Here is a 24,572-nt window from a genome sequence, read left to right as displayed (position 1 = left end):
AAATTAAAATGATAACTCTACATGGTGTCCCTGTAATCTGGACACTATGCAAATAAAATACAATTAGAATGTGTATATACTAATAAATTATCTAAATATAAACATTTTGTTTTTAATTAAAATATATATATTTTATTATTTTTTAAAATTGTTTTATTAATTAATAAAAATATTTATTTAATAAATTAATGTGTATTAAAAAATGTGTAGAATAACATGATAAACAGAACAGAAACAAATTTCATTGCACACAAAAGGCTTTTAATAAATACTGCACATTTGATGCCTACCTTCTGTTTTCAGTTTCAATTTGTAAAATTATTCAAATATTTTTAAACTATTAATGATTTCATTCAGTGAAAATTTTCAAACATAATTGTATTCTGTTTTTAGTAATTAATTATTTTAGTATTTTGTAATAATTGAATAATAATTAAATTTATTTTTTGTCTTTATTAAATGCATACTATATTTCCTATAGAAAAATAAGATAAAATATTAGAAATGGACAAACAGAAACAACTTTTATTGCACAAAAATGTTTTTAAAAAGATGCAAATTTGTGCAAATTTGTAAAATGATTTAATTGTACTTATTTTAAACAATTTATTTATTCATTAAACATAAAGTTGCAATTTTGGTTTAGTAATTCATTATTGAGTCAAATCTAAGAATTTTAAATGCGAAGCATGTAAATTATATTTCCAGACTTTAGATACACCATGGAGAATAATATAACAAAATATTAGAAATAAAGAGTATAAAAATACTTTGCAAATATGTAATTCATAGTTAAAAAAGATGCTAACTTTTGATTTGTAAAATGATTCAAATATTTTAAAAATAATTAATGATTTCATTCAATAAATATTTTCAAAAGTTATTTAGTTGTAATTATGTTTTAGTAATTAATTACATTTCTAATAATTGATGAATAATTAAATGTTTATTTTTATTTATAAAATGTATATTATATTTCCAGTAGAAAAATTATACAACATTAGTAATGAACAAAAATAGAAACAACTTTCATTGCACAAAGGCTTTTAAAATTACTGTAAAAAAAAAGCAACTTTATACAAATTTGTAAATTGATTTAATTGTAAAATAATTACAATTAAATCAATTTAAACAATATCAATCAATCAATCAATCAATGTTTATTTATATAGCAAGTGTCTCAAAGGGCTGTACAAGCCACAACAACATCCTCAGTACAGAGCCCACATACGGGCAAGGAAATAGTAGCTAATAGTGGCTAATAGTAGCTAATATATATATATATATAGAGAGAGGTTTGTTTGAAATAGGGACGGATACAAAAACATAGACATCTGAAACAGTTATCCGATGTATGCATCATAGTAATAGTAGCTAACAGTAGCTAATAGTAGCTAACAGTAGCTAATAGTAGCTAATAGTGGCTAACAGTGGCGAACAGTAGCTAACAGTGGCTAATAGTGGCTAACAGTAGCTAATAGTAGCTAACAGTGGCTAATAGTAGCTAATAGTAGCCACAATACATTTATTTATTCTTTCATTAAAATATGTTAAGTTGCAATTATTTTTCAGTAATTTATTATTTAATGATTAAATTGATTATCAATTAAATGTAACGTTTTTCTCCTAATACAGACATCGTGCAGAATCTTACGACCAAATACTAGAATTTAATAATACATCTACATGGTGTCCCTGTAGTCTGGACACTATGCAAATATAATACAATTAAAATGTGTATGTACTAATAAATTATTTAAATATAAACATTTAGTTTTTAATTAAAATATATATATTTATTAATTTGATTGTTTTATTAATTAATAAAATCATTTATTAAATAAATTAATGTGTGTATAAAATAAAACAAAAGTGCTTTGAACAAATTAAATTGATAGCTAAAGAAGGTGCAAACTTTTATTTGTCTGCAAAAACATAGAAAACTTTGATAGACCGGAGCGATGACGCAACATGCTCACAACACACACGCTTCCTGACCTGCGTGGGCGGACTAGCCTCCGGCGGCGTCGACCCAGTTCTGTCGGTTCCAGCGGGGCTCATCTCTGGGTCCTTGGGACGCGTCGGGGCCTCTGGCGCAGGTTGACCCGGAGGCTGCAATGGAGTATTAGTCGCCGAGGGAGGCGGGTAGGGGCTGGACGGGAGGCTGACGGCGCCGTAGGGCGATGGCGTGAAGTTGGCGTATGGGCTGGGCGGGATGTTGGCGTAGGGACTCGGAGGCACGGCGGCGTACGGGCTGGGCGGATGCTGGAGCTGAGGGCTGGTGGGAGGGCTTGTGACGGGTGAGGTCGGGGGGCTGGACATGGCCTGCTGCGCCTGAGTGGAGCACAAAGACGGTGAGGTCCGGTCCGGGGGACACCGACTCACAACCGGCGTGCATCACATCACCATGATGGCTGCCTGCTGATTTATCTGCTGCTGCCGGGCCAGGATCGCCTGCTGGACATCTGGGGGAGGGGACAACAGAGGAGACATGTTTGCGTCTGAGCACATCTTTCAGGTTTCTCTTTGCACCAACCAGGGGTGACGGGGGCGACGGCCGCTACGCGAGGTGACATCACAGCTCCCACAGGAAGGACCCGCACAGCTGCAGACACACAAACACCACACTTGTGCCACATGGTCACACTTTCAGACGGTTTCCGGGTGTGTGTTGGGAGTCTGACCGCCAGGTGGAGGTGGGGGGCCGCCGGACTGGTCTGGGTCGTGCCAGCCGACTCCTCCGGCGCCCTTCATCCTGCTGGAGAGGAGGGCAGCAGAGTCCACTTCCTGTCAGAGACAATGTGTGTTAAGAACAAGGGGAAAAAATCCCAGAAAATTAAAAAAAAATAACTTTATTTTGTTTTTAAAAGTATTGTCAACATCAGGGGTGTCTGAACTACGGCCAAAACGTCATAAGAAATCTTAAGCACAGGGAGTTTGCATTGATATTAAGAGTCTGGCAGTTTGTGACTATTTTAGGTCAATGACATTTAATTACACACCGAAAGAAAGTGGAGCAGTATTACTTATATGACTCAACGCAAACAACCTTCCCTAGTCATGGTGCAAAAAAACAAACAAAACAAAAAAAAACCAACCAACACAAAATGCTCACTGAACTTCGTGGACATCCATGCACGATAAAAAAATATCTAAATTACACCCACTTAAATACATTGCAAAGCATGATGGTGAAAATGCAAAACACTTTTAGCTGCTTGTTATTTCTGATTGATTACAAAACTTTAAAGGGGTTGTCACAGACGTGGCCAATGTAGAAGTCAAACATTCACATACTCTTGGTGTACAATTATATTTACTTATATGACCCAATGCAAACAACCTTCCCTAGTCATGTCGAAAAAAAATTAATTATAATCTAAAAAAAATCACACAAAATGTCAACACGCATGTTCACACAACACAACCTTCTCACTGAACTTTGTGAACATGATGAAAAATGTCCAAGCACCATAAAAAAAATAAATCAAAATGACACCCATTTAAATCTATTACAAAGCATGATGGGAAAATGCAAAACACTCTCCACACTTATCCATGTTTGGCGCATTTTAGCTGCTTAATATTTCTTAATGATTACACAACTTTAAAGGGGTTGTCACAGACGTGACCAAGGTAGAAGTCGAACATTTACATACTCTTGATGTCCAATTATATTACTTATACGACCCGATGCAAACAACCTTCCCTAGTCAGGTTGAAAAAAATAAATATGTGTGTTCACACATAACAACCTGCTCTCTGAACTTTGTGGACATTATGAAAAATGTCCAAGCACCATAAAAAAATCTAAATTACACCCATTTAGATACAGTAAAAAACATGATGGGAAAAATGTAAAACACTCTCTACACTTATCCATGTTTGCCTCATTTTAGCTGCTTGATATTTCTGATTGATCACAAAACTTTAAGGAGGTTGTCACAGACATGACCAAGGTAGAAGTCGAACATTTACATACTCTTGATGTCCAATTATATTACTTATACGACCCGATGCAAACAACCTTCCCTAGTCAGGTTGAAAAAAATAAATATGTGTGTTCACACATAACAACCTGCTCTCTGAACTTTGTGGACATTATGAAAAATGTCCAAGCACCATAAAAAAATCTAAATTGCACCCATTTAGATACAGTAAAAAACATGATGGGAAAAATGTAAAACACTCTCTACACTTATCCATGTTTGCCTCATTTTAGCTGCTTGATATTTCTGATTGATCACAAAACTTTAAGGAGGTTGTCACAGACATGACCAAGGTAGAAGTCGAACTTTCACATGCTCTGGATGTCCAATTATATTACTTATATGACCCAATGCAAACAACCTTCCCTAGTCATGTTGAACAAAATAAATAATAATAATAAAAAAATAATATTCCAACTAACACAAAATGTCGACATACATGTTCACACATAACACAACCTGCTCTCTGAACTTTGTGGACATTATGAAAAATGTCCAAACACACCATAAAAACAAATCAAAATTACACCTGCTTGATATTTCTGATTGATTTGCAAAACTTTAAAGGGGTTGTCACAGACGTGACTAAGATAGAAGTCGAATTTTCACATACTCTTAATGTCCAATTATATTACTCAATGCAAAAAACCTTCCCTAGTCATGTTGAAGAAAATAAAAATAATAGTAATAATAATAAGCAGGCATGTGATTTGACCACAATGAAAAAGACTGAAAACATTTCCGGGGGTCTGGGGGACGAAGGCCCCCAGCCAGGTCCAGGTGGGGGGACAAGGGGGGCAACACCCCCCGAAGCTCCTGGTTTTTCACCAATTTAACATGCTAAAATTAACAAAGACAGCACCATTTGAAGAAAATATTTTAGTGTTTAAAGACATGAAAACATCATTAATAGAACATACATAACCCAATTATCCTAATGAATCACTGTATATGGTTCAGTCCCAACAGTATTTAGTCACTAATATTTACATCTTGTGTTCATTTCACATCCACAGGTGTCACATTGATCAGTGATATTATCTACAGTTTATTTACAGTATTACCACATTACTTCAGTTCACTTCACACATTAGCTTTCTCAGAGAGCCCTAACATGAGCCTTCCTTGCAAATTTCCGAGCAGCCTGCATTTTCCTTTTGGTCTCTGCTTTTGTAGCTTCTTTTTTGGATTTTTGGATAAATATAACAAAATACCAAATGTAAACATTTCATTCTTTTCGCCAAAATATGATATAAATTTATGAAAATAATTAAACATGTTTAGTATTGTTTACTCACATTTGAAAATAGAAAATAATAATAATGTGAGGACACTGACATATTGCATGAAACAAGTGTGAAAATATTTACCTTCAAGATTGTTACACCACTGACAATAGTTTCAAGAGACTACATAAGAACTTAATATTACAAAATAGTATTATATGCAAATTTATTTCAAATAAATTGTTAACTGGATCCAATAATGCGACTCTTTGAATTTCTGTAATTTCATAATATATTTTCACGTGGCTTTTTATTTTTAGAAAAACCCATTTATATTTCGCAAAGCAATAATTGGTTAATATTTAAAACAAACATGCGTATTTCGCAAGCAAATATTTTTTAGCTTACCTCATTATTAACAACCCTGTCTGCAACTGAAGTGGGTTGTGGGTGGATCTTCCCTCTCGATGTCACTTTCGGTTGACATCCACAAGTACCAGCTAGTGAAAAGTTTGTTTTCCTTGCTTCAAGTTGTTTCATATGTTTTTGCCGTTTCGCATGTACTTCCAAAGCCTTGAAACCTTGTGATCCATAGTCAATATTATCATGACACCACGTGCACAAAACCTTTCCGGGACGATTGATTTTCCGAATAAAATCACCGAACAAAGTCGTAACTTCCTTCTTCCCAACAGTATCAGTGATTTCCCTTTCCATCCAGTCCCATCGAAACTTATTTTTGACAAATATATCAATTTCTTTTACTCGTAAAGCGTCCTTTCTCTCGAGAACCGACATCGTTTACATATGGAAAATGGCGGTATGATAACGTTATTAACGTCATCATTCATAACAGATGTCCTGATTGGTCACAAGGAACATATCGACCAATCAACTACGGCGTAATATAAACTACGTCTCAAATCTTGATTTAGGGTCGGAAAAAAAACGGAAAAACGGAAGATAATTTTTTTTTTCTCCCGAGATTAAAAAAGACGGAATTCCGACTTTAGACGGAAAAATCACATGCCTGAATAAGTGAAAAAAAATCCAACTAACACAAAATGTCAACATACATGTTCACACATAACAACCTGCTCACTGAACTTTGTGGATATTATAAAAAACGTCCATGCACCATTAAAAATGATAAATTACACCCATTTAAATCCCCTGCAGTGCATTATAGGAAACATGTGAAACACTCCACACTTATCCATGTTTGGCACATTTTAGACGCTTGATATTACTGATTCATTAAAAAACTTCAAGGAGGTTGTCACGGAAGTAAACAAGGTTGGAGTCAAACTTTCACATACTCTTAATATCCAATTATATATATATGTATATGCTATATATATATATATATATATACACACACATATATATTTGTCCAATTTTCTATTGATATCATCTTGGCACTATCTTTACCGCGGCAATCAAGTTGAGCAACTTTTGGCAGACATTTTTTTTGATGCCGTTCATCTTCAACTCCTGCCTCATCAATAACACATCTCCACATTAGTGAGATTTTGAAGTGGGCCATGTCAAAAAAATAAAAAACGCTCTACTTAATCCTAACACGATTGCAACCAGCTCTCAGTAGCAAAGTGGAGATGAACTCTCATTTTTGACATCATCATTGTATTACCTGATAATCAGGTGAGCCTTTGGAGAAGGCGATGTGGAATGACACGCAATGCTAACAACACAGAATGCTAACAACATGGCGAATGGTCGTAGCTGCGAGTGGCAATTAAACCATGTTTTGGCAGCACAACTTACACCCGTGGTTTCGGTACATCAATGCCAGTTCTGACTTAGAGGAATTACCCAGGATGTGTAGTGGCCGTGTTGTAGTGGCCGGGTGACAACCATAGCAATGAGGCTTGGAGGATCCTCCAGGGCCGAGCAGTGAGTACTGTCATCTACAGTAGATATATTATGTGAAACAAGTGTAAAGGTGGCCACATGGCTGTTATATCATGTTTAGAGGGCTCTAATTATATTCAAAACAACACTTTATTATTATTCATAAATTTGTCGACCACGGTCAGGCCTGGAACCAACGATAAAGGAGGGATGACTGTACAACCCAACAGCAGCAGCGGCAAGGAGCAGGCTGCTGAGTCAGCATAATTAGCGCTGAATTTTTATTATAAACATAAGTATGGCAAGTGTAACATGGGATCAAAACAAAACTACACCAGATGGGTATTGTTCACATTTGAACCGATACGGTTCCTGGGAATTTATACTTTTAGCAATTTATCTGGCAATTTTCCGGTACTTTAGTGTGTTTTTTATCAAATATAAATTGTTGTAATAAACATTTAAAAATGAGCTGATTATAATAACTGCTGTCCAGCTTTCATACTTGAGTCTTCTCAAATATGACATTAAATTCCAAGAGATGGCAGTAGTGTATAGTTTATGGTGTGTTAGCTAGTCAGTTATATCCCATCTCTACTCATGATGCAGTGAGTTGAATGATGTGGACACTTTTGTTACTGGATACTTTCTGATACGCTTTTTGCCTTAGAAACTCTGTATGTGTAAGTAATATGGTACTATAATTATTCAATACTCAACCCGGGTACCGTGACATGGCACCTTTTGAATTTTTACGGCGGAAAAAAAATACTTACTCCCTAATCAGGAGGTTGCCTACAGCCACAGTTGTTAACCGATACGGTTCCTGGGAATTTATACTTTTAGCAATTTATCGGGCAATTTTCCGGTACTTTAGTGTGTTTTTTATGAAATATAAATTGTTGTAATAAACATTTAAAAATGAGCTGATTATAATAACTGCTGTCCAGCTTTCATACTTGAGTCTTCTCAAGTATGACATTAAATTCCAAGAGATGGCAGTAGTGTATAGTTTATGGTGTGTTAGCTAGTCAGTTCAGTCTTTGCCAAATATAGTCTTTTGTTGCGGTCTAAAAAGTGTTAGTACTGTAAGTATTTTACTTTATAAGCACCAGCTGCTTGCATCTTAGTTGTCGTTTTCATCACCGCATATGGAGGTGTTGAAATCACGAAGTAAAATGGCTAATGCTAATCAGTAGCATGTCAATGGCAAAGCCAATGTATATTAGCATCAAGCTAGCACATTCTTGGAGAAGTGGAGCCTTATTTTACTTACGTCGGCAAGTTTTTTTGGAGTGAATTTCTTCGTTGGCGTTGAAAATTGTCAAGTCAAGTCAAGTCAACTTTATTTATATAGCACGTTTACAACAATTTTTAAATTGAACCAAAGTGCTTTACAGGTTAAAAAAAGCATAGAGCAAAAAAATAATAAAATAAAATAACAAACAAAGAACATAAACAATGAATGAGCTATACAAGTAAAAGGGGTCGAATAAAAAGTAAAAATTGCAAAATAAAAATAATAAAAGTGTGACAAATTGAAAACATTTTTTAAAAAATTAAAAATTGCAACGTTACCTGGAAGCGGTTTGGCTGAGTCAACTCTCAGTGCTGCTGGAGTGATCGCCAAGTTCCGAAACACGAAGAGCGTGACGTCGAGCGCAACCCAGGTACCGTAACATGGCACCGTTAGATTTTAGGTGCATGGTCAATGTCAAAAAAGAACCCGATTTGATATCCCATCTCTACTCATGATGCAGTGAGTTGAATGATGCGGACACTTTTGTTACTGGATACTTTCTGATACGCTTTTTGCCTTAGAAACTCTGTATGTGTAAGTAATATGGTACTATAATTATTCAATACTCAACCCGGGTACCGTGACATGGCACCTTTTGAATTTTTACGGCGGAAAAAAAATACTTACTCCCTAATCAGGAGGTTGCCTACAGCCACAGTTGTTAATGCCAAATTTTCCTAATTTGCTTTTGTAGACCAGGGACCTGGAAACTACAGGAGATGCGGACCGAGGTGTTAATTGAAGCATTTGAGGTAAACTATATGAACAAAATGTCATATTGATTCGGCTTGAATGTCGAACAAAAAGCCTTAAAAGTGTGTGACCTGATGAAAAAGAAATATGATGTTTGGTCGCATCTCATTCAGGACAACTTGCGCCGTCACGTGGAAGTTGCCGGAAGAAGTGCTTGTCGGTCAGAGCGCCCACAAGAGGTTCAAACCCTGCGAGCGCGGTCCCATCTACGAGCGCGCGCCATGAATTAAACATTGTCAGATATACTTGGGGGAGAGCTTTGGAGAAGCACAAGGGCGATAAATAATGAAAGAGGATAAAATGGAAGTGGTGTATCTGGAAATGCTGTGGGGAATCCACCGGGCACGTGGAGTGGGAGGGAGGATGCAAACGTTTTTTGTGGACGTCGACGTACAGTACGTTCACTTCTAATCCCAAACGGTGCTGCTAACTCGGGATGGGTTCCTTACATTTTTTAGTACCACATCGGTACTTTTAAATAGATACACTGCATAATTGTAGGTAAATGTACATTTTTAATCAGTTTTTACTGTCCGATAATATCGAACTGCCGATATTATCGGCCGATAAATGCTTTAAAATGTAATATCAGAAATTATCGGTATCGGTTTCAAAATTATCGGTATCGGTTTCAAAAAGTAAATTGTATGACACGGACGTAGGGAGAAGTACAGAGCGCCAATAAACCTTAAAGGCGCTGCCTTTGCGTGCCGGCCCAATCACATAATATCTACGGCTTTTCACACACACACAAGTGAATGCAAGGCATACTTGGTCAACAGCCATACAGGTCACACTGAGGGTTGCCGTATAAACAACTTTAACACTGTTACAAATATGTGCCACACTGTGAACCCACACCAAACAAGAATGACAAACACATTTCGGGAGAACATTCGCACCGTAACACAACATAAACACAACAGAACAAATACCCAGAACCCCTTGCAGCACTAACTCTTCCGGGACGCTACAATATACCCCCCCCCCACACACCTCAACCCCGCCCCCCCCAACCCCGCCCACCTCAACCTCCTCATGCTCTCTCAGGGAGAGCATGTCCCAAATTACAAGCTGCTGTTTTGAGGCATGTAAAAAAAAAAAAAAAAAAGCACTTTGTGACTTCAATAATAAATATGGCAGTGCCATGTTGGCATTTTTTTTCCATAACTTGAGTTGATTTATTTTGGAAAACCTTGTTACATTGTTTAATGCATCCAGCGGGGCATCACAACAAAATTAAGCATAATAATGTGTTCATTCCACGACTGTTGATATCGGAATCGGTAATTAAGAGTTGGACAATATCGGAATATCGGATATCGGCAAAAAAGCCATTATCGGACATCTCTAGGTTTTACGTGTCCCTTCTATTTCAATATATTTGATTAGTATTTATTTTTGTAATCAGTCTGACCTAAGCCTTGATAATAATCTTTGCGATGAACACATGCTTTCATATCATTTGACAAGGTTGTAAACTGTTTGTAGGTTAGGTATAATTATTGAATACGATTCAAATCAAAAGCAAGATTACTAATTAAGGGTAAATATTTGACGAGTTGATAAGCTTCTTCTTTTTCTCTATCTTCTTGTTATGGGACATTCATCCTCCGCTGTTGCCATTTCTAATATAAAGTACTGTAACGTTCTTACTTATATCTGTCAGTAAACTCGCCGTGAAAGCTCTAAAACATACCGGTGTTGTTGTTGCACTCGTGAGCCACGAATGAGGAGATGCTGCTACGTTATTGATTGAAGTAAAGTCTGAATGTCATCAAAGCTGCTCACACGGTCAATAAGGTGGGCACCTTGTTTGACATGTCAACTTAATGTGTATTATATTTATCCATGAGAGCATTTTTGTTGTAAACTGTGAGGTGTGTCTGTTAAAATCATGGTTGTTTTTACAAATGATGACAGATGTGAACAAGAGCATGTATTGTCTTTGTGTGATGATGTAAATGAGGTGTGGTTGTATTGTATATTAAGTATGTGTCCATGAAAGGGCATTTTATGACTTTTTTGTTAATACTTGTGTATGATTTTATTGTCATAATTTTATTGCATGATTTTTGTATCCCCTTAATTTAGGTAGCCAGGGACTGCAGATGGAAATTAGCTATTTAGCTATAATCTGGTACAGAACATATCTGTCTTTGAGCTTAATGTTTCTGTGCATTGTCCCTTCAAATAAAGACTGAACTATAAACCATTAAAACAGTTAGCGCCATCTTTTGACACTTTTTCCACTCCCGTCCTTGCACGCTACACCGCTACAACAAAGATGACGTGGAGAAGACGCTGTCGAAGGTGAGCCACGTAAATAAGACCGCCCACAAAACGGTGCATCCTGAAGCGACTGTCAGAAAGCGGCTTGAAGATGATCTGTAAAACATCATCTATGCAACATTTTGACCAAAGAACCACCATTACATGTTATGTAGACCACAAGGAAGTCTTTTACATTGAGAAAAAATAAATAAAATATATAACTCCTTTAATGCACCTTATAATCTGGTGCGCCTTTTGTATGAAAATAGACCTGACTAAACCCGCTCATCGTACTTTCTGCCCTATGATCCAGAAAATACGGTACATAAAAAGATCGGATTTGACAAAACAACCCGAATTAGACGTCCCTTCTCTGCAGTGTGAACGTATCCTTAGTCCCCCAGCGGGCCTGGGAACACCTCCGGGTGCCCCGGGAGGAGCGGGAAGCAACTGACCTGGGATAAGCGGGAGAAGATGGATGGGTGTGCTTATGTTTGCTAAGGTTCCCCCCCCCCCCCCCCGAGTCCCAAACTGCCTTTTGGAATTGGCCTTTTTGTCTCTCCCTCCTCTTTTTTTCCCCCTTTACCTATCTTTTACAGGTCTCTGCCCATGTGACCATCCATCAGACCTCCCGGTCTTGTCTGCCCCTGTCATATTTATGTTTCTGTTTCCTGGACCGGTTGACTGTGAACAATTTTTGTTGTACTTTTTGGGAGCTATGACCAATAAAGCATCTTATAGTCTGGTGGATATACAAAACCCAGAACCAGTGAAGTTGGCACGTTGTGTAAATCATAAATAAAAACAGAATACAATGATTTGCAAATCCTTTTCAACTTATATTCAATTGAATAGACTGCAAAGACAAGATATTTAATGTTCCAACTGAGAAACTTGTTTTTTTTTTGCATATAATCATTAACTTATAATTTAATGGCAGCAGCACATTGCAAAAAAGTTGGCACAGGGGCATTTTTACCACTGTGTTACATGGCCTTTCCTTTTAACAACACTCAGTAAACGTTTGGGAACTGAGGAGACACATTTTTGAAGCTTTTCAGGTGGAATTCTTTCCCATTCTTGCTTATGTACAGCTTAAGTTGTTCAACAGTCCGGGGGTCTCCGTTGTGGTATTTTAGGCTTCATAATGCACCACACATTTTCAATAGGAGACAGGTCTGGACTACAGGCAGGCCAGTCTAGTACCCGCACTCTTTTACTATGAAGCCATGCTGTTGTAACACAAGGCTTGGCATTGTCTTCCTGAAATAAGCAGGGGCGTCCATGATAACGTTGCTTGGATGGTAACATATGTTGCTCCAAAACCTGTATGTACCTTTCAGCGTTAATGGTGCCTTCACAGATGTGTAAGTTACCCATGCCTTGGGCACTAATACACCCCCATACCATCAGAGATGTTGGCTTTTCAACTTTGCACCTATAACAGTCCGGAGGGTTATTTTCCTCTTTGGTCCGGAGGACAAGACGTCCACAAGTTCCAAAAACTATTTTAAATGTCAGACCACAGAACACTTTTACACTTTGCATCAGTCATCCTAAGATGAGCTTGGGCCCAGTAAGGCCGGCAGCGTTTCTGGGTGTTGTTGATAAATGGCTTTGGCCTTGCATAGTAGAGTTTTAACTTGCACTTACAGATGTAGCGACCAACTGTAGTTACTGACAGTGGTTTTCTGAAGTGTTCCTGAGCCTATGTGGTGATATCCTTTACACACTGATGTCGCTTTTTGATGCGGTACCGCCTGAGGGATCGAAGGTCCGTAATATCATCGCTTACGTGCAGTGATTTATCAAGATTCTATGAAACTTTTGATGATGTTATGGACCGTAGATGGTGGAATCCCTAAATTCCTTGCAATAGCTGGTTGAGAAATGTTGTTCTTAAACTGTTTGACAATTTTCTCACGCATTTGTTGACAAAGTGGTGACCCTCGCCCCATCCTTGTTTGTGAATGACTAAGCATTTCATGGAAGCTGCTTTTATACCCAACCATGGAACCCACCTGTTCCCAATTAGCCTGTTCACCTGTGGGATGTTCCAAATACGTGTTTGATGAGCATTCCTCAACTTTATCAGTCTTTTTCGCCCGCTTCTTGAAAACACGTTGCAGGCAACAAATTTCAATTGAGCTAATATTTGCAAAAAAATAACAACGTTTCTCAGTTCGAACGTTAAGTATCTTGTCTTTGCAGTCTATTCAATTGAATATAGGTTGAAAAGGATTAGCAAATTATTGTATTTTGTTTTTATTTACGATTTACACAACGTGCCAACTTCACTAGTTTTGTACTTTTATTGTCAAAAGTGGTAAGGAGACCAAAATAATCAGAGCAGTTTTTTGTATAAACAAGACCTAACGTGTCCTTCACTGTTAGTCTTTTGCGTTACTTTGCGAACTATGATGTCATGCTACTTACAGAGACAGGTCAAGGACATTTGGCTTTGTCCCGAACCAAAGCAAGGGCTTGGGCAGATAAGAAATGAGCTCCATAAATCCTGAAAAGAGGGGCCACTCGTCGGCCATGTCTCATTAAAAAGTCGGCCCCGGCTTGTCAGGAGGGTAAGAAGATCCGCGCCTTACCCGGCTGGCAAATCACCGCGGCGATCTGGTGCCTCTGACAGTTACGGTCACTGGGTAACGCGATAGGGCCGGGAGAGGTCTGTCCGACACATCTGATACACGCTGATTCCTGTCGACCACATCCGATATCGCGGCTTACATGCGACGCCTCGAGGCCCCGAGGACAAGTCGCTCCTCCGCGGCCAAAAAACGTGACGTACGGTAAGTTCCTGTTCTGTGGTCGCAGCAAAGGTCACACTTCTGCCTCCAGGTGACCTCTTGCATGACCGACCTCTTCCAACAGAGGATAAAACATGTCAAAGTAAGGCCCGGGGGCCATTTGTGGCCCGCAGCTACACTGCATAACTGAAATCTAAGTAAGATGAAATATCTCAAATAAGAATGATATTTGCTTATTTTCTGTCTGATAAGATCATTCCTCTCACTAAGCAGATTTTATGTTAGAGTGTTTTACTTGTTTTAAGGGTTTTGGTCCTAAATGATCTCAGTAAGATATTACAGCTTGTAGCTGAGATTTGATGACCTATATTGAGTAAAACATGCTTGAAACTAGAATATCAACTGTTGCAAAGCTGTGTCATCAACACTCACAAGTATAAAACTACTTTTTTTAAAGTAATAATTTCTTACTTCAAGCATGTAAAAAAAAATTATGACTTTGACACAATTGTGTCTCATAATTAAAACAGATGACAGCCAAATGGACTTTGCTGTTTTATTTTCAATGAAACAATAGAAAATACGTACTCCTATAGTATTACAGTTGGCACAGTACAGTAAACTGACAGTTAATATTTAAACATTTAACATGTGACATTTCTAACAATTTTGAACAGAAATAGTTCATGCACATTTAGATAAATTCTTCAAAATTACAATTAAAAATTTTTTGGCCGGGGGCCGGGCTGTATATATGCGCACTAATTGACTGAAAGAGCACGCACTTGGCGCGATGATGTCATGTTGTCGATGGAAAAATGCATTTTTAGACAATATGATTTGCCTGAGCGGCTAGGAGACCCCGAGAGTAACAAGCGGTTGCCTTGTTGCCTTTCCATTAAGAACAATAAATTTGTTTTTAGTATACCGGTAAGTTTGCTGGTTTCAAGAAATGTAATGCCGAGCGCATATCGATATGTCAAGATAATGGCACTAGCACTTACTTCATTTAAGAATTGTTTTCAACATATTGAGCAAAAAGGTCTCTTTTTTTTTTCTACCAAGAAAATTGCACTTGTTATTAGTGAGAATATACTTATTTTAAGGTATTTTTGGGTTCATTGAGGTTAGCTAATTGTACTTGTTTTGGAAAGTCTTGACAAGCCAAATGTTCTTGTTCTATTAGCAGATAATTTTGCTTAGTTCAAATAAAATACCCCTAATTTTTTTTTCTTGTTTTTGAACACTGACTTTTTGCAGTGTAAGGATTTAACGGCCCACCACAAAACATAAACTAGTGGCATAAAAGAGCAAACAGGTCAAATATAACGACAGAAAGTTGACTCTAGTAACACAAACCTGCCAAGGTTTGCTGTTTTTTTTTCTTTAAAACATCATAATTGCTAAAAAAATAATAATGAAATAAAATCAATGTTATGGACCAACTAAAGGCTCCAATTACTTCATGCCAAAAATTCTATTTTTTGGGGAAAATATTGCGTATTTTGTGTTTGCCATAAAAAAACATTTTAGTTAAAGTTAAAGTACCAATGATTGTCACACGCACACTAGGTGTGGTGAAATGTGTCCTCCGCATTTGACCCATCCCCTTGTTCACCCCCTGGGAGGTGAGGGGAGCAGTGGGCAGCAGCGGTGGCCACACCCGGGAATACTTTTTGGTGATTTAACCCCCAATTCCAACCCTTGATGCTAAATGCCAAGCAGGGAGGTAATGGGTCCCATTTTTATAGTCTTTGGTATGACTCGGCCGGGGTTTGAACTCACAACCTACCGATCTCAGGGCGGACACTCTGACCACTAGGTCACGGAGTAGGTTTTTTATTATTATTATTATTTTTATTACATTTTATTTGACTAAGAGAGCATAAAACAAATATCATGATGGTGCCAACTATCAAAAGCCACGATCTTTAGGTTGAAACAAATAAAATGTGATAAAATACGAGCAAAAAGCGTAAGCATGCTATTTTTTTAGCACGAAAAAAGTCAGCATACTTCCAAGATGGCATCAACGGTCAAAAGCCATGTTTTCTAGGTTCAAACAAATCAAATGTGCTAAATTGATAGCATAAAATGTTAGCATGCTAACATTAGCATGATGACACAGGAAAAGTCAGCATCAGGTATTAAAAGCCATGATTTTCATGTTTTAATGAATCTAAAATGCTAGCATAAAATGTTAGCAAGCTAACATTAGCATTTAAACATGAAAATCATGACTTTTGACACCTGCCGCCATCTTAGAAGAAGGCTAACTTATCCTATGGCATCATGTTAACGTTAGCATGCTAAAATTTTATGCTATCATTTCAACAAATTGTATGTGTTTAAACCTAGCAACAATGGCTTTTAACCATTTGCAAGTATTTAGACTTTTCCTATGTTTTCATGCTAATGTTAGCTTACAACATTTTACGCTAGCATTTTATTTGTTCAAACTTAAAAAAACCTTGCCTTTTGATACCTTGCGCCATTTTTGAAGAACGCCAACTTTTCCTATGTCATCAAGCTCAGGTTAGCTTGCTAACGTTTTAGGCTAGCTTTTTAGCTTTATTTGAGGTTCACAGCACAGATAGCAGGCCCATAAAAATTTCTGTAGGAGTTTTTTTTAGAATGAACTGTTTATATAAACTGCATATTAATGAGTAATAATGTAGGAAATATGCTTTATAAATGATGACTTCGGTATTTAATAATGCTTTGTGAACGCTTAATAGTGCGTACTTATTATAAAGTGTGACAAAATTGATCTAAAGCCTAAAGTTAAAGGTCAAACGGCCTCCTGCGTGTTGTTGTGTGTGAAAGAGTTCCGCGTGTTTGGTAACTCACCGCAGTCCCCTCAGAGAGAACCGGGTCAAACAGGCTGTCGAGATAACGATCCATCCCTGGCGGAGGCTCGGCATCTGACGATAGGAGCGTTAACACCTGACTCCATCAAACGTGTGTGTGTTCGAACGCTCACCCTGGCTGGCGAACCCGTCAGACGCTATGGCGGACAATAAGACATCGTCGTTGGCATCAAACCCACCGCCCAGCAGACTTCTGCAGAAATGTGACAAAGACAAAGTAGATAAAAAAAACTGACACATTTTTCATAAAATGTGGTTCTTATTCATGAGGGTATAATTATGGTGTGTGTGTGTGTGTGTGTGTTTGTTCTTGTATTTCTACCCTTCTTGAGACATCAAGAAGGAAAAGTACCTTCCATATGAAGACCAGTTAGGACCACAATCATGGTCCCAATACGGAAAACCATTGCATCTAATAGAGAGCCAAATACTAGAGTCCGTGAACATTGCTCCAAAGTCAGGATTTTTTGTTGATCTAATGTGCATACAAAAGTAAATATTGACAGGTGCACAGGCAGCAATATACGATAAAAAAAGACAGCAGGTAAAGAAGGACTTCCCTATTCATCCCCGAAAAAACCCGCCAGGTGAAAAGCTGATTTTAGCACTTCCGGTGCTGACGTAAGACAACCCGCGTCCCATATGTGACCATAGGATGAACAAATACACTACGGTACTAACACTATAGTGGCCATTAACAGTTAGCTTCTACAGCTGGGTTGCCCAAAGTGCGGCACAGGGGCCATCTGTGGTCCGTGACTCCTTTGTCATCGGCCTTAAGCACATTACAAAAAACAAAAAATAGAGATCTAATTTGTACCCCTGGTGGTGAAATCTATCAAAATTAGGGTGGTCCCAAAAAGGAGCGATTTTTCAAATTGACTGTGTGTCGGTTTTAAAAGTGCTCCCCCTCTGGTCAACATATGAAATAACAAGTGTGTGTAAGAAATTGAAATGCGCCCCCTTTAGCCAAAATAAATTTTAAAAAATATATATATATATATATACATATATATATATATGTATATATATAGAGAGAGAGATACATACTGTAATAACTTGAAGTAAATAATGAAGATTAAAAACCAATTACACCCTTTTTTTTTTAATATGAACTTTTTCTCACAATGTGTCGACTTTTTTTATTTCTCATATTCTTTCTGTTTCTGTAATATTGCAATATTTTCTCGTAAAACTATTCTTTTTTTTAATGTAAAATTATTACTTTTTCATGTAAAATGGCAACATTTGTCATATCAAATTCTGACTTTTATCACAATATTGCCAATTTTTTTGTTGTTCTTGTAAAACAGTGACATTTTTTTGAGTAAAATTATGACTTTTGTTATTATTTTGCCAAGTAAAATTCAGATTATTATTATAATATTGCCAAAAATGTTAAGTTTTCATATAAAATTGTGACTTTTGTCGTGTAAAATTACGACTCTTTTCATAAAATTGCCAAAATGTTACGCTTTTTCTTGTAAAATTGCGACTGTTATTGAGTAAAATCCAAACTTTAATCATAATATTCCACAAATGTTCAGTTTTTCTTGAACATTTTTGACTTTGGTTGAGTAAAATTACGACTTTTATTATAAAACTTTCAAAATTCTGTTTTTCTTGTGAAATTGTGACCTTTTTCTTATGAAATTCCAACACATTTTTCACAACTAGCTTTTTTATGTTAGCATAGTATGTATATATTATTAATGTTGTAAACACACTTCTTTATATATCTAGAAAGGGTGGTCCTAAAGAGGTAGGCATTTTTTGGAGGTCTCAAGAAGGAAAGAAATACAACATTGTGTGTGTGTGCGTTCTTGTATTTATATCCTTTTCTACCCTTCTTGAGACACCAACAAGGACAAGTACCTTCCATATGAGGACCGGTGAACAAGTTAGGACATAAATCATGGTCCCAATATGGAAAACTATTGCATCTAATAGAGAGCCAAATACTAGAGTCCGTGAACATTGTTCCAAAGTCAGGATTTTTTGTTGAATTAATGTGCATACAAAAGTAAACATTGACAAGTGCAAAGGCAGCAATATATGCTAAAACAAGACAGCAGCTAACAAAAGTAAACATTGACAGGTGCAAAGGCAGCAATATATGCTAAAACAAGACAGCAGCTAACAAAAGTAAACATTGACAGGTGCAAAGGCAGCAATATATGATAAAACAAGACAGCAGGACTGTTTTTTTCTGTCATCCCCGAAAAAAACCCGCCAGGTGAAAAGTTGATTCTACGACTTCCAGTGCTGACGTAAGACAACCCGCGTCCCATATGTGACCATAGGATGAACAAATACACTACGGTACTAAGACTATAGTGGCCATTAACAGTTAACTTCTACAGCTGGGTTGCCCAAAGTGCGGCACAGGGGCCATCTGTGGTCCGTGACTCCTTTGTCATCGGCCTTAAGCACATTACAAAAAACAAAAAATAGAGATCTCATTTGTACCCCTGGTGGTGAAATCTATCAAAATGAGGGTGGTCCCAAAAAGGAGGGATTTTTAAAATTGACTGTGTGTCGGTTTTAAAAGTGCTCCCCCTCTGGTCAACGTATGATATAACAAGTGTGTGTAAGAAATTTATATGCGCCCCCTTTAGCCAAAATTAATTTAAAAATATATATATATATATATATATATATATATATGTATATAGAGAGAGAGAGATACATACTGTAATAACTTGAAGTAAATAATAAAGATTAAAAACCAATTACACACTTTTAAAAAAAATATTAACTAAAAGCAGTCTTTTTCTCATAATGTGTCGACTTTTTTTATTTCTCATATTCTTTCTGTTTCTGTAATATTGCAATATTTTCTCGTAAAACTATTCTTTTTTTTATGTAAAATTATTACTTTTTCATGTAAAATGGCAACATTTGTCATATCAAATTCTGACTTTTATCACAATATTGCCAAATTTTTTGTTGTTCTTGTAAAACAGTGACATTTTTTTCAGTAAAATTATGACTTTTGTTATTATTTTGCAAAGTAAAATTGCGATTATTTTTACAATATTGCCAAAAATGTTAAGTTTTCATATAAATTGTGACTTTTGTCGTGTAAAATTACGACTCTTTTCATAAAATTGCCAAATTGTTACGCTTTTTCTTGTAAAATTGCGACTGTTACTGAGTAAAATCCCGACTTTAATCATAATATTCCACAAATGTTCAGTTTTTCTTGAAAAATTTTGACTTGGGTTTAGTAAAATTACGACTTTTATTATAATACTTTCAAAATTCTGTTTTTCTTGTGAAATTGTGACCTTTTTCTTATGAAATTCCAACACATTTTTCACAACTAGCTTTTTTATATTAGCATAGTATGTATATATTATTAATGTTGTAAACACACTTCTTTATAAACCTAGAAAGGGTGGTCCTAAAGAGGTAGGCATTTTTTTTAAGTCTCAAGAAGGTAAGAAATACAAGATTGTGTGTGTGTGTGTGTTCTTGTATTTATATCCTTTTCTACCCTTCTATTTCTACCCTTCTTGAGACACCAACAAGGACAAGTACCTTCCATATGAGGACTGGTGAACAAGTTAGGACATAAATCATGGTCCCAATATGGAAAACCATTGCATCTAATAGAGAGCCAAATACTAGAGTCCGTGAACATTGTTCCAAAGTAACAAGTAACATATGTAACAAGTGTGTGTAAGAAATTGAAATGCACCCCTTTTGGCCAAAATGAATCAAAAAATATATATACCATATTTTCCGCACTTTAAGGCGCACCTAAAAACCTCCAATTTTCTCAAAAGCTGACAGTGCGCCTTATATATGGACCAATATTGAGCCACAACAGGTCTCGCAACCACAGCCTCTACTGTAGCGTCTATTTTATGCGCCTTATAATGCGGTGCGCCTTATGGGAGGTATAGCTCGGTTGGTAGAGTGGCCGCTCCAGCAACTTAAGGGTTCCAGGTTCAATCCCCGCTACCGCCATCCTAGTTACTGCCGTTGTGTCCTTGGGCAAGACACTTTACCCACCTGCTCCCAGTGCCACCCACACTGGTTTAAATGTAACTTAGATATTGGGTTTCACTATGTAAAGCGCTTTGAGTCACTAGAGAAAAGCGCTATATAAATATAATTCACTTCACTTCACTATGCGGTGCGCCTTATATATGAACCAAGTTTTAAAATAGGCCATTCATTGAAGGTGCGCCTTATAATCCGGTGCGCCTTATAGTGAGTGCTGAAAATACGGTATATATGTATATAGAGACATACTGTAATAACTTGAAGTAAATAATGAAGATTAAAAACCAATTACAAAATACATTAAAAAAAAAAAATTACAAAAAGCTTACCTTTTTTATATTTGCACAGTATGTATATATTATTAATGTTGTAAATACAAATCTTTATATATCTAGAAAGGGTGGTCCTAAAGAGGTAGGCATTTTTCTGAGATCTCAAGAAGGTAAGAAATACAATAATGTGTGTGTGTGTGAGTGTGTGTGTGAGTGTGAGTGTGAGTGTGTGTGTCCTACATGCTAGCATTGGGCCTGACTCGGCCTGGATCCTGTGCAGAGATGATGAAGTAGCTGCTGTGTTTAGGAAAGTCCGCCGGGAGCTCCAAGTCTGACATAAGGTCCAGGACATAGTCTGACCCCTCTAGTTCCACCAACTGGGCCGCCTCCTTCAGCAGCACGGACCACCCCCGACGACCCTCCGTCACACCCCTATGAACACACACACACGTTCACACACACACACTCCTTAAGATAAATCAAGTCTTTTTACCTGTGTTGTAGGATGTCTCTGGCCATATCCTCCCCTCTAGTCCACGAGTGCACGGGACAAAGGACGGACACACCTGGGGACAATTTTGCAGATTGTCAGAATGGTGGAGGCAAATATTATTTCATCAACTTTTAGATAGTTTACACTAGGGATGTTCGATAATATCGGACTGCCGATATTATCGGTCGATAAATGCTTTAAAAGGTAATATCGGAAATCATCGGTATTGGTTTCAAAATTATCGGTATCCGTTTCAAAAAGTAAAATTTATGACTTTTTAAAACGCCGCTGTGTACACGGACGTAGGGAGAAGTACAGAGCGCCAATAAACCTTAAAGGCACTGCCTTAGTGTGCTGGCCCAATCACATAATATCTACGGCTTTTCACACACACAAGTGAATGCAAGCATACTTGGTCAACAGCCATACAGGTCACACTGAGGGTAGACGTATAAACAACTTTAACACTGTTACAAATATGCGCCACACTGTAAACCCACACCAAACAAGAATGACAAACACATTTCGGGAAAACTTACGCACCGTAACACAACATAAACGCAACAGAACAAATACCCAGAACCCCTTGCAGCACTAACTCTTCCGGGACGCTACAATATACACCCCCCGCTATCCCCCCACCTCAACCCCGCCCACCTCAACTTCCTCATGCTCTCTCAGGGAGAGCATGTCCCAAATTCCAAGCTGCTGTTTTGAGGCATGCTAGAAAAAATAATGCACTTTGTGACTTCAATAATAAATATGGCAGTGCCATGTTGGCATTTTTTTCCATAACTTGAGTTGATTTATTTTGGAAAACCTTGTTACATTGTTTAATGCATCCAGCGGGGCATCACAAAATAATAATGTGTTAATCCCACGACTTTATACATCGGTATCGGTTGATATCGGAATCGATAATTAAGAGTTGGATAATATCGGAATATCGGATATCTGCAAAAAAGCCATTATCGGACATCTCTACTAAGTATTCATTAAAAACAGGGCAGATGTTTTATTCAACATACATATATATATATATATATATATATATATATATATATATATATATATATATATATATATATATATATATATATATATATATATATATATATATATATATATATATATATATATATACACACACATGTATAATTGCCTTGTTACACATTTGCAAAAAAAAAAGTTTTTATTGAATTTTTTTTTACAGATTGATGGATAATTTGCATGGAAATCGTAGATTTTAAAGTCAAGATGATATTAGAATATCGGATATCGGCAAAAAAGCCATTATCGGACATCTCTAGTTTACACCAAACGTCTTAACGGGAACCAAAGATGAATTTCATCTTTTCGGACTCATGGATGTTGTTACAATGTTGGATACTCATGTTCAACAATGCCAACATTTCATGCGTTTGGGTGTGAGCGTTAGTCTAGCAGAGCTTGGAATGTGTCAAGGTAGCGATGATCTTGACCCCGGGATGCAGAGACGGCAAGCAAAAGGCAGGTCGAAAGCTGACTGCATGTAAAGTAACTTTATAAATGTGTATATATATATATATATATATATATACATACGTATGGTTATATCATTAATCATTTATATAATTGGATATTAAAGAGTATGAGAAATTTGGACTCCTACATTGTTTACTTCCGTGACAACATTCTTAAAGTTTTGTAATCAATCAGAAATATCAAGCAGCTGAAATGTGCCAAACATGGATAAGTGTGGAGAGTGTTTTGCATTTTCCCATCATGCTTTGTAATGGTGTAATTGTAATATTTTTATGGTGCAAGGACTTTTTTTTTAATAAGATCCACAAATAGTGTAAAATTGTGTTAGGTGTGACCATGTCTGTTAGCAATATGTGTTGTTTTTTCTTTTGCGCCATGACTATGGAAGGTTGTTTGCAATGAGTCATATAAGTAAATGCTGTGCTTCCTATCATTCATAGCGTGATAAAAGGTCATAGTCTCAAATAGCTATTAATGTCCAGCATTATAGTACAATTTGACTTTTAATTGAAGACGCCGGCGGTAGTTTGGACAACCCTGCTCTAATAGTTACAACAAATATTGTATTGGTTTTGAAAATGAATATAAAAAAATATCAAAATGGCCTCCACAGGCTTTCTGCTCCGCCGCTCCCAGTCTGTGGAACACTCTCCCTGACCACCTGAGGGCACCACAGACTGTGGATGCTTTTAAAAAAGGCTTAAAAACCCCTCTTTTTAAAAAAGCCTTTTTGTTTAGATATATGCACACTAGTTTTAGCTATTTGGCTGTTGTAGTTTTTCTATTTTTTTATTATCTTTTTATTTTTTGTTTTTTTTTATATACTGTAGCACTTTGAGGTTATTTCCTCAATGTAAAGTGCTTTTTACAAATAAAATCCATTATTATTATTATGATTATTATAATTTTTCAGTGGAAAAAGTTTAGACACCCCTAATCTGTATGGAGACGCCTTACCAACAACAAATGAGTTCACCTATGTCGCGAGTACACATTGCGATGAAAACCAGAATCAACAAAGTCAGAAAAGTATTTTACAAGGTTGAATATATAGATTTGGGAATCTCCGGAATATAAAAGCAAGACAAAAGTGAAGTTATCCCAGAGCTGCGTTCCATGCGTGGTGCAGAACGCTGGAGAATGACAGCAAGTGACATGTGCCAACTGTCAGTCTTCCACACCAAGAGTTTTGAGAGGAATCTGTCACATTCTTTGGCCTAACGAGG

The 24,572-nt window shown here is 36.9% G+C and overlaps 1 protein-coding gene across 1 annotated transcript in view; it reads right to left on the bottom strand.

The window, feature by feature from the left end:
* Window positions 1-24,572, bottom strand: part of LOC133633820 (unconventional myosin-XV-like) — a 138,815-nt gene that overhangs the window by 43,271 nt on the left and 70,972 nt on the right. The window contains exons 37-44 of the mRNA XM_062026542.1: window positions 21,823-21,895; window positions 21,570-21,761; window positions 17,157-17,236; window positions 17,024-17,097; window positions 2,685-2,787; window positions 2,537-2,605; window positions 2,407-2,465; window positions 1,999-2,334 (exon numbers count right to left, since the gene is read on the bottom strand). Of these exons, the coding sequence (XP_061882526.1) occupies window positions 1,999-2,334; window positions 2,407-2,465; window positions 2,537-2,605; window positions 2,685-2,787; window positions 17,024-17,097; window positions 17,157-17,236; window positions 21,570-21,761; window positions 21,823-21,895 (986 nt within the window). The remainder of the gene's footprint in view (window positions 1-1,998; window positions 2,335-2,406; window positions 2,466-2,536; window positions 2,606-2,684; window positions 2,788-17,023; window positions 17,098-17,156; window positions 17,237-21,569; window positions 21,762-21,822; window positions 21,896-24,572) is intronic.

The sequence above is a fragment of the Entelurus aequoreus genome, linkage group LG18 (genome assembly GCF_033978785.1).
Source record: "Entelurus aequoreus isolate RoL-2023_Sb linkage group LG18, RoL_Eaeq_v1.1, whole genome shotgun sequence".
Taxonomy (NCBI): Eukaryota; Metazoa; Chordata; class Actinopteri; order Syngnathiformes; family Syngnathidae; genus Entelurus; species Entelurus aequoreus.
Note: the sequence above shows the minus strand (reverse complement) of the source record. Positions and strands in the feature narration are given on the sequence as shown.